The 12662-nt window shown below is 53.1% G+C and overlaps 1 protein-coding gene across 1 annotated transcript in view; it reads left to right on the forward strand.

Moving 5' to 3' along the window:
- Positions 1–2426: 2426 nt before the first annotated feature.
- LOC121271297 (calcium-binding mitochondrial carrier protein SCaMC-1-like) overlaps positions 2427–12662 on the forward strand; it is a 104014-nt gene continuing 93778 nt past the window's right edge. Inside the window, exon 1 of the mRNA XM_041177185.1 lies at positions 2427–2956. Within this exon, the coding sequence (XP_041033119.1) occupies positions 2759–2956 (198 nt within the window). The 5' untranslated portion in view covers positions 2427–2758. The remainder of the gene's footprint in view (positions 2957–12662) is intronic.

Consider the following 12662-nt stretch of genomic DNA (forward strand, 5'->3'; position numbering starts at 1 on the left):
AAAGAGGGAGAAAATGGTTCATGATCCTCCCAAGGAACTTTCACTGGTTGGTTCAGAACAGTAACCAGTGCTGCATCAGGATTTGCACCTAATTTCCCATTGGGTCTGTCTCATAGTCACCTGCTGAGCAAAACACTCCAGTGCAAAAGGTTGTCAGGGAGAAAATAAAAAGGCCTTCATCTGCACAAAATGATTTACCAGCTTTACACAGCCAGGATTAGTTCAGCCGTCTCACCCCGCCCACTCCACCTCCTTTCACCAATGGGATTTGCGTTGAAAGTAATGAGGTTGATTTTAAGTTTTACGTTTTGTAATTCAGACGGACAGAGTAGGGAGGGTAAGGTAGAAACTCGGTGCCCAAATAATTAGGAAATTAGATTTTCACCCTCACTTTCTACGACGTTCGGCTGTCACACTGTATTTTTTTAATATTTGGAATGAAACCCGCTTATTTATATTCAATTTGCGCTGTTTGGTTTCAATGCTGCATGAGGTTAAATTAACACAAGACCTTCTGTTAATCACTGAAGGCTATTTCTATGAACTTAATAAATAGAAAAACATTCTTGTGTTGACATTTCCAGTAGTTTGTGGACTTTTGCCAGCAGTATCAGTGTTACATGGTCACGCGATGAGAGTGTTGATTGTGGGACACAATTTGGTGGCTGGTCTATGCTAGAATTCCAGCTGGAATATCCTTGTGTTGTGAAGGCTTCCAGAGGGCATCAAGTTGGAGACTCCAGCCAGGCCACAGCCTCTCTTTTAATGACAAGGACAAGAGTAACAATATAGTGAGAAACACCATCACCTCCGATTCACATACTTTGCTTATATGTCAGTCAAGGCTCAGTGAGCACTCTCTCCTTGGAGTCAGAAAGCTGTGAGTTTGGGTTCAAATCCAGAGGCTTGAGCATGTCATCCAGACTGACATACATGCCCAGTCCTGTACTGAGCGAGTGCTGCACTGCTGGAGGTGCCATTTTTCAGTTGAAACTTAAATTGAGGTCCTGTCTGCCCTCACAGGTGAATGCAAAAGTTCCCATTAGACTATTTGAAGATCAGGGGCATTCTCCCTACTGTCCTGGTTAATATTTATCAAACAACAGCACTTTGATCATTATCCAACTGGAATCTTGCTGTATGTAAATTGGTTGCCATGTTTCCAACAATACAACAGTGACTACCTTGCAGAAGTACCTCATTGGCTGTAAAACATTTTGGGACATCCCAAGGTCTTGAAAGGCTTATACAATATTGTCCTAGACATTCATTCAGCAATGCTCGGCTGTTCTTGCTGGATCTCCCTCATGGGAGCAGCTTCAGGAGACGGACTGCAGGAAGATCGAACACTGTCTTGTCAGGGTAACCAGGGATGGACAATAAAGGCAGGGTTATCACAACCTCAGAATAAATCAGATTGATGATCCTGGGAGGGACTTTCTTTGAATGCACAAATTCAGTGAGTGGAAGTGACGAGTGAGAGTTTGAGATGTTGATCAGAGTAGAAGCTAGTTGGGATGGGGGCGTGGGTGGTGGCCCAGCCTGGAATCAATGACCCAGCAATGAAGTGTTCTCTGAGTCAGACATCCCAAAGCCAGGAAGGCTAAGAGCTAGAGTGTATTCCTGCTCTTGGTAACTCAGTGACCCAGACTGGAAAGGGGGTGTGTGGACAAACATATCCTGATTCAGGAGTCATCCCTTTGGCTGTTCTGTGCTCCCCATGTCAGAATAGACCTCGGTCCAGGTGCAAACATGGTGACTGGCTTCCAGCTTACCATCGAACAGTTTATTTAAACCTCTAACTCCCTCCCCCAGACTGCTGTGTTTTGATTCATCTTCCTCCCATTCCCCCTCTCCAACACTCCTCTTTCCACCCAATCCCTCCTCTTCCCTCCCCTCCTCCCCATCCCCCTCCTTCCTCCTCCTCCCCATCCTGGCTCCCTCCTGATCCTTCCTCCTCCCTCCCCTCCTCCTCCTCACCTCCTCCCACCTCCACCTCTCCCCACTCAATCCCTCCTCCTCCTTCCTCTCCCCATCCCACCTCCTTCTCCAGCTCCCCAGCCCCCAATCCCTCCTCCCTACTTTCCCCTCCTCCTTCCCTTTTTCCCCATACCTCCTCCTCCCTCCCATCTCCCATCCAACACCCTCTCCAGCTCTTCTCCTACTCCCATCCTGCTCCTCCCTCCCATCCCAATCTCTTGCCCTCCTCCTTTCCCTTCCCCTCCTTCTCCGCTGTATGTTTCTCAAACCTGGCCTTTTCATTATTCTGATTAAATTGTCAACATACCGTCACATGGTCCAGCACCAGAAGGAGGCCATTTTCAGACAAATGTCCTTATCTAACAAGATAGAGCTGGCAGCCACTCATAAATCCCTCAAACTGAGATATCGAGGCTGCCCTGCCATGTCGAAGAGATGAGGTAGGAGGTGACATTAAACAGTGGGTATAGCTTTGAACATTCTCTCCCGGTGTTTTAACTGTACACGAGCAGCTTCCTCCTCTGGATGTTGCTAGTAACTGTTGCAGCTAATTATTGTTTTGTGGGTGGGTTCTGAGTGTTTGTCAGATGGGTTTATTTTGCTTTGAGAAATGGTAATGTCAGTCCTTGATAATCTCTGTCCAGACTCAAGGGAGACCTGCGACCTCCGTGGCTTCTCTCTGATCCCCAGTTCATGCGACACCTCGAAGCTTCCTTCCTCACCAGGAGTATGCGCTGCATTTCACCAGGAAACGTGTAGCCAGCTGTGAGCTGCAGAAATGGGGAAACCTTTCTGGAGACAGAGACTAACATCTGCAGAAGGTGGTGGCGAGGAGGAGCGAGACGTTGAAAGGGAGAAGAAATGGGCTGAGCTATTTCAGCAATTCGATACTAATAAGGATGGGCATGTGGACATGGCTGAGCTGGGAGAAGGGCTGAGATCAATGGGCCTCCTAACAACAGCTGACTCTGAGAAGGTACAGTATATTTCATTTCATGTTTTATTTCCCCTCATGGCATTTAAATACAGAATCAATCCAATCTCTTCATCTTCCTGGGGAACCATCCCTGTCATCATCTGGGAGCACAGTTCGAAACTTGTTCCCTATTTGACTGGTGTTTGGTAATAAGCAGAGGCATTGTAAAAACCTCCACACACCAGTTAAGCACAGGAGAGAGGTTTAGATTCTATAGTTTATTTATTCACCCATGTCCTTCCTGTCTGCTCTCTCACTTTCCAACCTTTATAAACTCCAGTTCACTCAAATCCCACAACCAAACTGACACCAAGTCCTGTTCACCATCAGCCTGTGTTCTCTCGCCCACAATGAATGTTGGTCACTGCGGCTCTGCCTCAATTTAAAGATATTCATCTTCCCTCTGGTAACCTTCTCCAGCCCTGCAACCCATCTCTGCACGTACCCCGATTTTCAACGCATCCTGATTGGTGGCCGTGCTTTCAGCTGCCTGGACCTGAAACTCTGGAAATTCCTCCCTAACCTGCTCACCTTCTCTTTCCTCCTTAAAGATGCTCCTTAAAACCTCCCGTTTTGACCAAGCTTTTGGTCACCATGTCTCCTCACATGTTTTGCTGTCACAGTTTGTTTGTCAACATTCCTGTGAAGCACCTTGGGAGGTTTCACTGTGCCGGAGATTCTGTATCCGTGCAAGATCTTGTTGCTGGACTCTCACCCCTCCCCATGCTGAGCTAAGGCCAGAGTACAGATGTTGTGGGGAGGAGTGTATATCATATCTGTACTGTGTTATTAACCTCTAGCACACTCATGCCCTGACCTTCCAGCACATAAACGATGTTAAGAAGACACTGTAGTAATCTGTTTAGGATACGGTGTTGCTGAGCTTCTTACTGTGGATGTTAACCTCTGACCCAAAATAGACTCACTGCCCTTGTGAACTGAGAGCAACATTAACAGAAAATGACACTCCCTTTAAATTAAACCAGCAAGTCAATGTTTTATATCCAAGTATTTGGTGAGTTAAATGGGTGACAGCTCCCTACTCAAGCAGAAAGGGACGGCCTGTGAGGGAATCAATGCTTCTGACTGAGGCAGAGGTAAGGGTTACAATTGTCACATCTGTGTGCTCACACCGGCTCACTCCCTCTTCTACTGGCTCACACCCCGTCACACACCCCGTAACGCCGGCTCACACCCCGTAACGCCAGCTCACACCCCGTAACGCCAGCTCACACCCAGTCACACACCCCGTAACGCCAGCTCACACCCCGTCACACACCCCGTAATGCCAGCTCACACCCCGTAACGCCAGCTCACACCCCGTCACACACCCCGTAACGCCAGCTCACACCCTTTCACACTGGCTCACACTCTAACACGCTGACATGCCGGCTCATAACTTGTCACACGAGCTCATACTGGCACTCACCCTGACACACTGGGTCACATCCTATAACATCGGCCCACTCCCTGTCACACTGGCTCACACCTTGTCCTACAATCTCATGTCCTGTCACACCAGCTCACATCCTGTCACACGGTGTCACACTGGCTCACACCCTGACACACTGGCTCACACCCTGACACACTGGCTCACACCCTGACACACTGGCTCACACCTTGACACACTGGCTCACACCCTGTCACACTGGCTCACACCCTGACACACTGGCTCACACCCTGACACACTGGCTCACACTGGCACACACCTTGACACACTGGCTTACAGCCTGTTACACTGGCTCACACCCTGTTACACTGGCTCACGCCCTGTCATACCACCTCACACCAGGTCACTCCCTGTCCCACTGGCTCACACCATGTCACACCCGTCATGGTGGATCATACCCTGTCACACCAGCCCACACCCTGACACACCATGTCACACCCTATCACATTGGCGCACACCCTGTCACACCGGCTAGACTGAAAGAACTCAGCCTCACCTGGTCTGGCTTCGAGGCTATTTCCCCATGGGTCAGTCATCACCCGTAGGGGATTAGACAGTGAATGTTGGGAACTGTCTACCGCAGATCCACCCTGGGGGGGTCACCATTCTCAGCCCAGCCACACACTTCCCAAACAGGCCACATGGTGTGAAAAGGGAGGGGAAGTATCAGAAATAGGCACCAGTGCTGCTTGTTCTATACATGAGAGAGAGAGAGAGAGAGAGAGAGAGACTTAGTTGCCATTGTCACCTCAGCAGCTGTACCAGCTGACACCAGTGAGAGGTTAAGAAAAACTGAGACACAGTGGGGACAACAGGACATTCACCAGCAATACTGTCTCACACCCTGTCATAACGTCTCATATCCTGTCACACCAGTTTATGTACAGACGAGACCAGCAAAGCTAAATGAGCCAGATGCTCGCTGGGTTCCCTCAGGTCCAGGGAGCCATCGACTGCACACATGTGACCATCAAAGGGCCAGTGGATCAGCCGGGTGCCTTTGTCAACAGGAAGGGATTCCACTCCATGCGATGAGGAGCGGTCTCTCCCATCTTCGAGTCAGAAAGCTGGGAGCTCAAGTCCCACTCCAGAGACTTAAACACAAATTCCAGCTGAAATTCCCAGTGGCACTGCGGGAGCGCTGCACTGTCAGAGGGTCAGTACTGAGGGAGTGCTGCACTGTCAGAGGGTCAGTACTGAGGAAGTGCTGCACTGTCAGAGGGTCAGTACTGAGGGAGTGCTGCACAGTCAGAGGGTCAGTACTGAGGGAGTGCTGCACTGTCAGAGTATCAGTACTGAGGGATTGCTGCACTGTCAGAGGGTCAGTACTGAGGGAGTGCTGCACTGTCAGATGGTCGGTACTGAGGGAGCGCTGCATTGTCAGAGGATTAGTACTGAGGGATTGCTGCACTGTCAGAGGGTCAGTACTGAGGGAGTGCTGCACTTTCAGAGGGCCAGTACTGCAGGAGTGCTGCACAGTCAGAGGGTTAGTACTGAGGGAGTGCTGCACTGTCAGAGGGTCAGTACTGAGGGAGGGCTGCAATGTCAGAGGGTCAGTACTGATGGAGAGCCGCACTGTCAGAGAGTCAGCACTGCGGGAGCGCTGCACTGTCAGAGGGTCAGTACTGAAGGAGTGCTGCACTGTCAGAGGATAATTACTCAGGGAGTGCTGCACTGTCAGCGGGTCAGTACAAAGGGAGTGCCACACTGTCAGAAGGTCCGTATTGAGGGAGGGCCGCACTTTCAGAGGGTCAGTACTGAAGGAGTGCCGTACTGTCAGAGGGTCAATACTGAAGGAGTGCCACACTGTCAGAGGGTCATTACTGAGGGAGTGACACACTGTCAGAGAGTCAGTACTGAGGGAGTGCCGCACTTTCAGAGGGTCAGTACTGAAGGAGTACCGCACTGTCAGAGGGTCAGCACAGAGGGAGTGCTGCACTGTCACAGGGTCAGTACTGAGGGAGTGCTGCACTGTCAGATGGTCGGTACTGAGGGAGCACTGCATTGTCAGAGGATCAGTACTGAGGGATTGCTGAACTGTCAGAGGGTCAGTACTGAGGAAGTGCTGCACTGTCAGAAGGTCAGTACTGAGGGAGTGCTGCACTTTCAGAGGGCCAGTACTGAGGGAGGGCCGCAATGTCAGAGGATCAGTACTGAAGGAGTGCCGCACTGTCAGAGGGTCAGCACTGAAGGAGTGCCGCACAGTCAGAGAGTCAGTACTGCGGGAGCGCTGCACTGTCAGAGGGTCAGAACTGAGGGAGTGTTGCACTGTCAGAGGGTGAGTAGTGAGGGAGTGCTGCACTGTCGTAGGGTCAGTACTGAGGGAGTGCAGCACTGTCAGAGGGTCAGTACTGAGGGAGTGCTGCACTTTCAGAGGGTCAGTACTGAGGGAATGCGGCAATGTCAGAGGATCAGTACTGAGGGATTGCTGCACTGTCAGAGGGTCAGTACTGAGGGAGTGCAGCACTGTCAGAGGGTCAGTACTGAGGGAGTGCTGCACTGTCAGAGGGTCAGTACTGAGGGAGTGCTGCACTGTCAAAGGGCCAGTACTGAAGGAGTGCTGCACTGTCAGAGGGTAATTACTCAGGGAGTGCTGCACTGTAAGCGGGTCAGTACAAAGGGAGTGCCGCACTGTCAGAAGGTCAGTATTGAGGGAGGGCCGCACTTTCAGAGGGTCAGTACTGAAGGAGTGCCGTACTGTCAGAGGGTCAATACTGAAGGAGTGCCACACTGTCAGAGGGTCATTACTGAGGGAATGCCACACTGTCAGAGTCAGTACCGAGGGAGTGCCGCACTTTCAGAGGGTCAGTACTGAAGGAGTGCCGCACTGTCAGAGGGTCAGCACAGAGGGAGTGCTGCACTGTCACAGGGTCAGTACTGAGGGAGCACTGCACTGTCAGATGGTCGGGACTGAGGGAGCGCTGCATTGTCAGAGGATCAGTACTGAGGGATTGCTGCACTGTCAGAGGGTCAGTACTGAGGAAGTGCTGCACTGTCAGAAGGTCAGTACTGAGGGACTGCTGCACTTTCAGAGGGCCAGTACTGAGGGAGGGCCGCAATGTCAGAGGGTCAGTACTGAAGGAGTGCCGCACTGTCAGAGGGTCAGCACTGAAGGAGTGCCGCACAGTCAGAGAGTCAGTACTGCGGGAGCGCTGCACTGTCAGAGGGTCAGTACTGGGGAAGCGCTGCACTGTCAGAGGGTCAGTACTGGGGGAGCGCAGCACTGTCAGAGGGTCAGTACTGAGGGAGTGCTGCACTGTCAGACGGTCAGTACTGAGGGAGTGCTGCACTGTCAGAGGGTCAGTACTGAGAGAGTGCTGCACTGTCAGAGGATCAGTACTGATGGAGGGCTGCACTGTCAGAGGGTGAGTCCTGAGGGAGTGCTGCACTGTCAGAGGGTCAGTACTGAGGGAACACTGCTCTGTCACAGGGTGAGTACTTAGGGAGTGCTGCACTGTCAGAGGGTAAGTACTGAGGGAATTCGGCACTGTCAGATGATCAGGACTGAGGGATTTCTGCACTGTCAGAGGGCCAGTACTGAAGGAGTGCTGCACTATCAGAGGGTCAGTACTGAGGGAGGGCCGCAATTTCAGTGGGTCAGTACTGAAGGAGTGCCGTACTGTAAGAGGATCAATACTCAAGGAGTGCCGCACTGTCAGAGCGTCATTACTGAGGGAGTGCCGCACTGTCAGAGAGTCAGTACTGAGGGAGTGCTGCACTGTCAGAGGGTGAGTACTGAAGGAGTGCTGCACTGTCAGAGGGTCAGTACTGAGGGAGTACTGCACTGTCAGAGGGTCAGTACTGAGAGAGTGCCACACTGTCAGAGGGTCTGTAGTAAGGGAGTGCCGCAGTGTCAGAGGGGCAGTACTGAGGGAGGGCGGCACTGTCAAAGGGTCAGTACTGAAGGATTGCCGCACTTTCAGAGGGTCAGTACTGAATGAGTGCCTCACTGTCAGAGGGTCAGCACAGAGGGAGTGCTGCACTGTCACAAGGTCAGTACTGAGGAAGTGCTGCACTGTCAGATGGTCGGTACTGAGGGAGCGCTGCATTGTCAGAGGATCAGTACTGAGGGATTGCTGCACTGTCAGAGGGTCAGTACTGAGGGAGTGCCGCACTGTCAGGGGGTCAGTACTGAGAGAGCGCGGCACTGTCAGAGGGTCAGTACTGAGAGAGCGCTGCACTGTCAGAGGGTCAGTACTGAGGGAATGCGGCACAGTCAGAGGATCAGTACTGAGGGATTGCTGCACTGTCAGAGGGCCAGTACTGAAGGAGTGCAGCACTGTCAGAGGGTCAGTACTGAAGGAGGGCCGCACTGTCAGAGGGTCAATACTGAGGGAGCGCTGCATTGTCAGAGGATCAGTACTGAGGGATTGCTGCACTGTCAGAAGGTCAGTACTGAGGGAGTGCTGCACTTTCAGAGGGCCAGTACTGCAGGAGTGCTGCACTGTCAGACGGTCAGTACTGAGGGAGTGCTGCACTGTCAGAGGGTCAGTACTGAAGGAGTGCCGCACTGTCAGAGGGTCAGTACTGAGGGAGGGCCGCACTGTCAGAGAGTCAGTACTGCGGGAGCGCTGCACTGTCAGAGGGTCAGTACCGAGGGAGCGCTGCACTGTCAGAGGGTCAGTACTGAGAGAGTGCTGCACTGTCAGAGGATCAGTACTGATGGAGTGCTGCACTGTCAGAGGGTCAGTACCGAGGGAGTGCTGCACTGTAAGAGGGTCAGTACTGAGGGAGTGCAGCACGGTCAGAGGGTCAGTACTTAAGGAGTGCTGCACTGTCAGAGGGTCAGTACAAAGCGAGTGCCGCACTGTCAGAAGGTCAGTATTGAGGGAGGGCCGCACTTTCAGAGGGTCAGTACTGAAGGAGTGCCGTACTGTCAGAGGGTCAATACTGAAGGAGTGCAGGAGTGCCACACTGTGAGAGGGTCATTACTGAGGGAGTGCCACACTGTCAGAGAGTCAGTACTGCGGGAGCGCTGCACTTTCAGGGGGTCAGTACTGAGGAAGCGCTGCAGTGTCAGAGGGTCAGTACTGAGGGAGTGCTGCACTGTCAGAGGGTCAGTACTGAGGAAGCGCTGCAGTTTCAGAGGGTCAGTACTGAGGGAGTGCTGCACTGTCAGAGGGTCAGTACTGAGGGAGTGCTGCACTGTCAGAGGGTCAGTACTGAGGGAGTGCTGCACTGTCAGAGGGTCAGTACTGAGGGAGTGCTGCACTGTCAGAGGGTCAGTACTGAGAGAGTGCTGCACTGTCAGAGGGTCAGTACTGAGAGAGTGCCGCACTGTCAGAGGGTCTGTAGTAAGGAGTGCAGCAGTGTCAGAGGGGCAGTACTGAGGGAGGGCGGCACTGTCAAAGGGTCAGTACTGAAGGATTGCCGCACTTTCAGAGGGTCAGTACTGAAGGAGTGCCTCACTGTCAGAGGGTCAGCACAGAGGGAGTGCTGCACTGTCACAAGGTCAGTACTGAGGGAGTGCTGCACTGTCAGATGGTCGGTACTGAGGGAGCGCTGCATTGTCAGAGGATCAGTACTGAGGGATTGCTGCACTGTCAGAGGGTCAGTACTGAGGAAGTGCTGCACTGTCAAAGGGTAAGTACTGAGGAAGAGCTGCACTGTCAGACGGTCAATACTGAGGGAGTGCTGCACTGTCAGATGGTCGGTACTGAGGGAGCGCTGCATTGTCAGAGGATCAGTACTGAGGGATTGCTGCACTGTTAGAGGGACAGTACTGAGGAAGTGCTGCACTGTCAGAGGGTCAGTACTGAGGGAGTGCCGCACTGTCAGAGGGTCAGTACTGAAGGAGTGCCGCACTGTCAGAGAGTCAGTACTGCGGGAGCGCTGCACTGTCAGAGGGTCAGTACTGAGGAAGCGCTGCACTGTCAGAGGGTCAGTACTGAGGGAGCGCTGCACTGTCAAAGGGTAAGTACTGAGGAAGTGCTGCACTGTCAGACGGTCAATTCTGAGGGAGTGCTGCACTGTCAGAGGGTCAGTACTGAGGGAATACGGCACTGTCAGAGGATCAGTACTGACGGATTACTGCAGTGTCAGAGGGTCAGTACTGAGAGAGTGCAGCACTGTCAGAGGGTCTGTACTAAGGGAGTGCCGCAGTGTCAGAGGGGCAGTACTGAGGGAGGGCGGCACTGTCAGACGGTCAGTACTGAAGGATTGCTGCACTTTCAGAGGGTCAGTACTGAACGAGTGCCGCACTGTCAGAGGGTCAGTAATGAAGGAGTGCTGCACTGTCAGAAGGTCAGTACTGAGGGAGGGCCGCAATGTCAGAGGGTCAGTACTGAGGGAGGGCCGCAATGTCAGAGGGTCAGTACTGATGGAGTGCCGCACTGTCAGAGGGTCAGTACTGAGGGAGCGCTGCACTGTCAGAGGGTCAGTACTGAGGAAGTGCTGCACTGTCAGAGGGTCAGTACTGAGGGAGCGCTGCACTGTCAGAGGGTCAGTACTTAGAGAGTGCTGCACTGTCAGAGGGTAAGTACTGAGGGAATACGGCACTGTCAGAGGATCAGTACTGAGGGATTACGGCAGTGTCAGAGGGTCAGTACTGAGGGAGTGCAGCACTGTCAGAGGGTCTGTACTAAGGGAGTGCCGCAGTGTCAGAGGGGCAGTACTGAGGGAGGGCGGCACTGTCAGACGGTCAGTACTGAAGGATTGCTGCACTTTCAGAGGGTCAGTACTGAAGGAGTGCCGCACTGTCAGAGGGTCAGTACTGAGGGAGTGCTGCACTGTCAGAGGGTCAGTACTGAAGGAGTGCCGCACTGTCAGAGGGTCAGTACTGAGGGAGTGCTGCACTGTCAGAGGGTGAATACGGAGGGAGTGCTGCACTGTCGTAGGGTCAGAACTGAGGGAGTGCCGCACTGTCAGAGGGTCAGTACAAAGCGAGTGCCGCACTTTCAGAGGGTCAGTACTGAAGGAGTGCCATACTGTCAGAGGGTCAATACTGAAGGAGTGCCACACTGTGAGAGGGTCATTACTGAGGGAGTGCCACACTGTCAGAGAGTCAGTACTGCGGGAGCGCTGCACTTTCAGAGGGTCAGTACTGAGGAAGCGCTGCAGTGTCAGAGGGTCAGTACTGAGGGAGCGCTGCACTGTCAGAGGGTCAGCACAGAGGGAGTGCTGCACTGTCACAAGGTCAGTACTGAGGGAGTGCTGCACTGTCAGATGGTCGGTACTGAGGGAGTGCTGCATTGTCAGAGGATCAGTACTGAGGGATTGCTGCACTGTCAGAGGGTCAGTACTGAGGAAGTGCTGCACTGTCAGAGGGTCAGTACTGAGGGAGGGCCGCACTGTCAGAGGGTCAGTACTGAAGGAGTGTCGCACTGTCAGAGGGTCAGTACTGAAGGAGTGCAGCACTGTCAGAGAGTCAGTACTGCGGGAGGGCCGCACTGTCAGAGGGTCAGTACTGAGGAAGCGCAGCAGTGTCAGAGGGTCAGTACTGAGGGAGTGCTGCACTGTCAGAGGGTTAGTACTGAGGGAGCGCTGCACTGTCAGAGGGTCAGTATTGAGGGAGTGCTGCACTGTCAGAGGGTCAGTATTGAGGGAGTGCTGCACTGTCAGAGGGTCAGTACTGAGAGAGCGCTGCGCTGTCAGAGGGTCAGTACTGAAGGAGTGCTGCACTGTCAGAGGGTCAGTACTGAAAGAGGGCCGCACTGTCAGAGGGTCAATACTGAGGGAGCGCTGCATTGTCAGAGGATCAGTACTGAGGGATTGCTGCACTGTCAGAGGGTCAGTACTGAAGGAGTGCCGCACTGTCAGAGGGTCAGCACAGAGGGAGTGCTGCACTGTCACAGGGTCAGTACTCAGGGAGTGCTGCACTGTCGCAGGGTCAGTACTGAGGGAGTGCAGCACTGTCAGAGGGTCAGTACTTAGGGAGTGCTGCACTGTCAGAGGGGAAGTACTGAGGGATTGCTGCACTGTCAGAGGATCAGTACTGAGGGAGCGCTGCACTGTCAAAGGGTAAGTACTGAAGGAGTGCTGCACTGTCAGACGGTCAGTACTGAGGGAGTGCTGCACTGTCAGAGGGTCAGTACTTAGAGAGTGCTGCACTGTCAGAGGGTAAGTACTGAGGGAATACGGCACTGTCAGAGGATCAGTACTGAGGGATTACTGCAGTGTCAGAGGGTCAGTACTGAGGGAGTGCAGCACTGTCAGAGGGGCAGTACTGAGGGAGAGCGGAACTGTCAGACGGTCAGTACTGAAGGATTGCTGCACTTTCAGAGTGTCAGTACTGAAGGAGTGCCGCACTGTCAGAGG

Source organism: Carcharodon carcharias, chromosome 30 (genome assembly GCF_017639515.1).
Source record: "Carcharodon carcharias isolate sCarCar2 chromosome 30, sCarCar2.pri, whole genome shotgun sequence".
Taxonomy (NCBI): Eukaryota; Metazoa; Chordata; class Chondrichthyes; order Lamniformes; family Lamnidae; genus Carcharodon; species Carcharodon carcharias.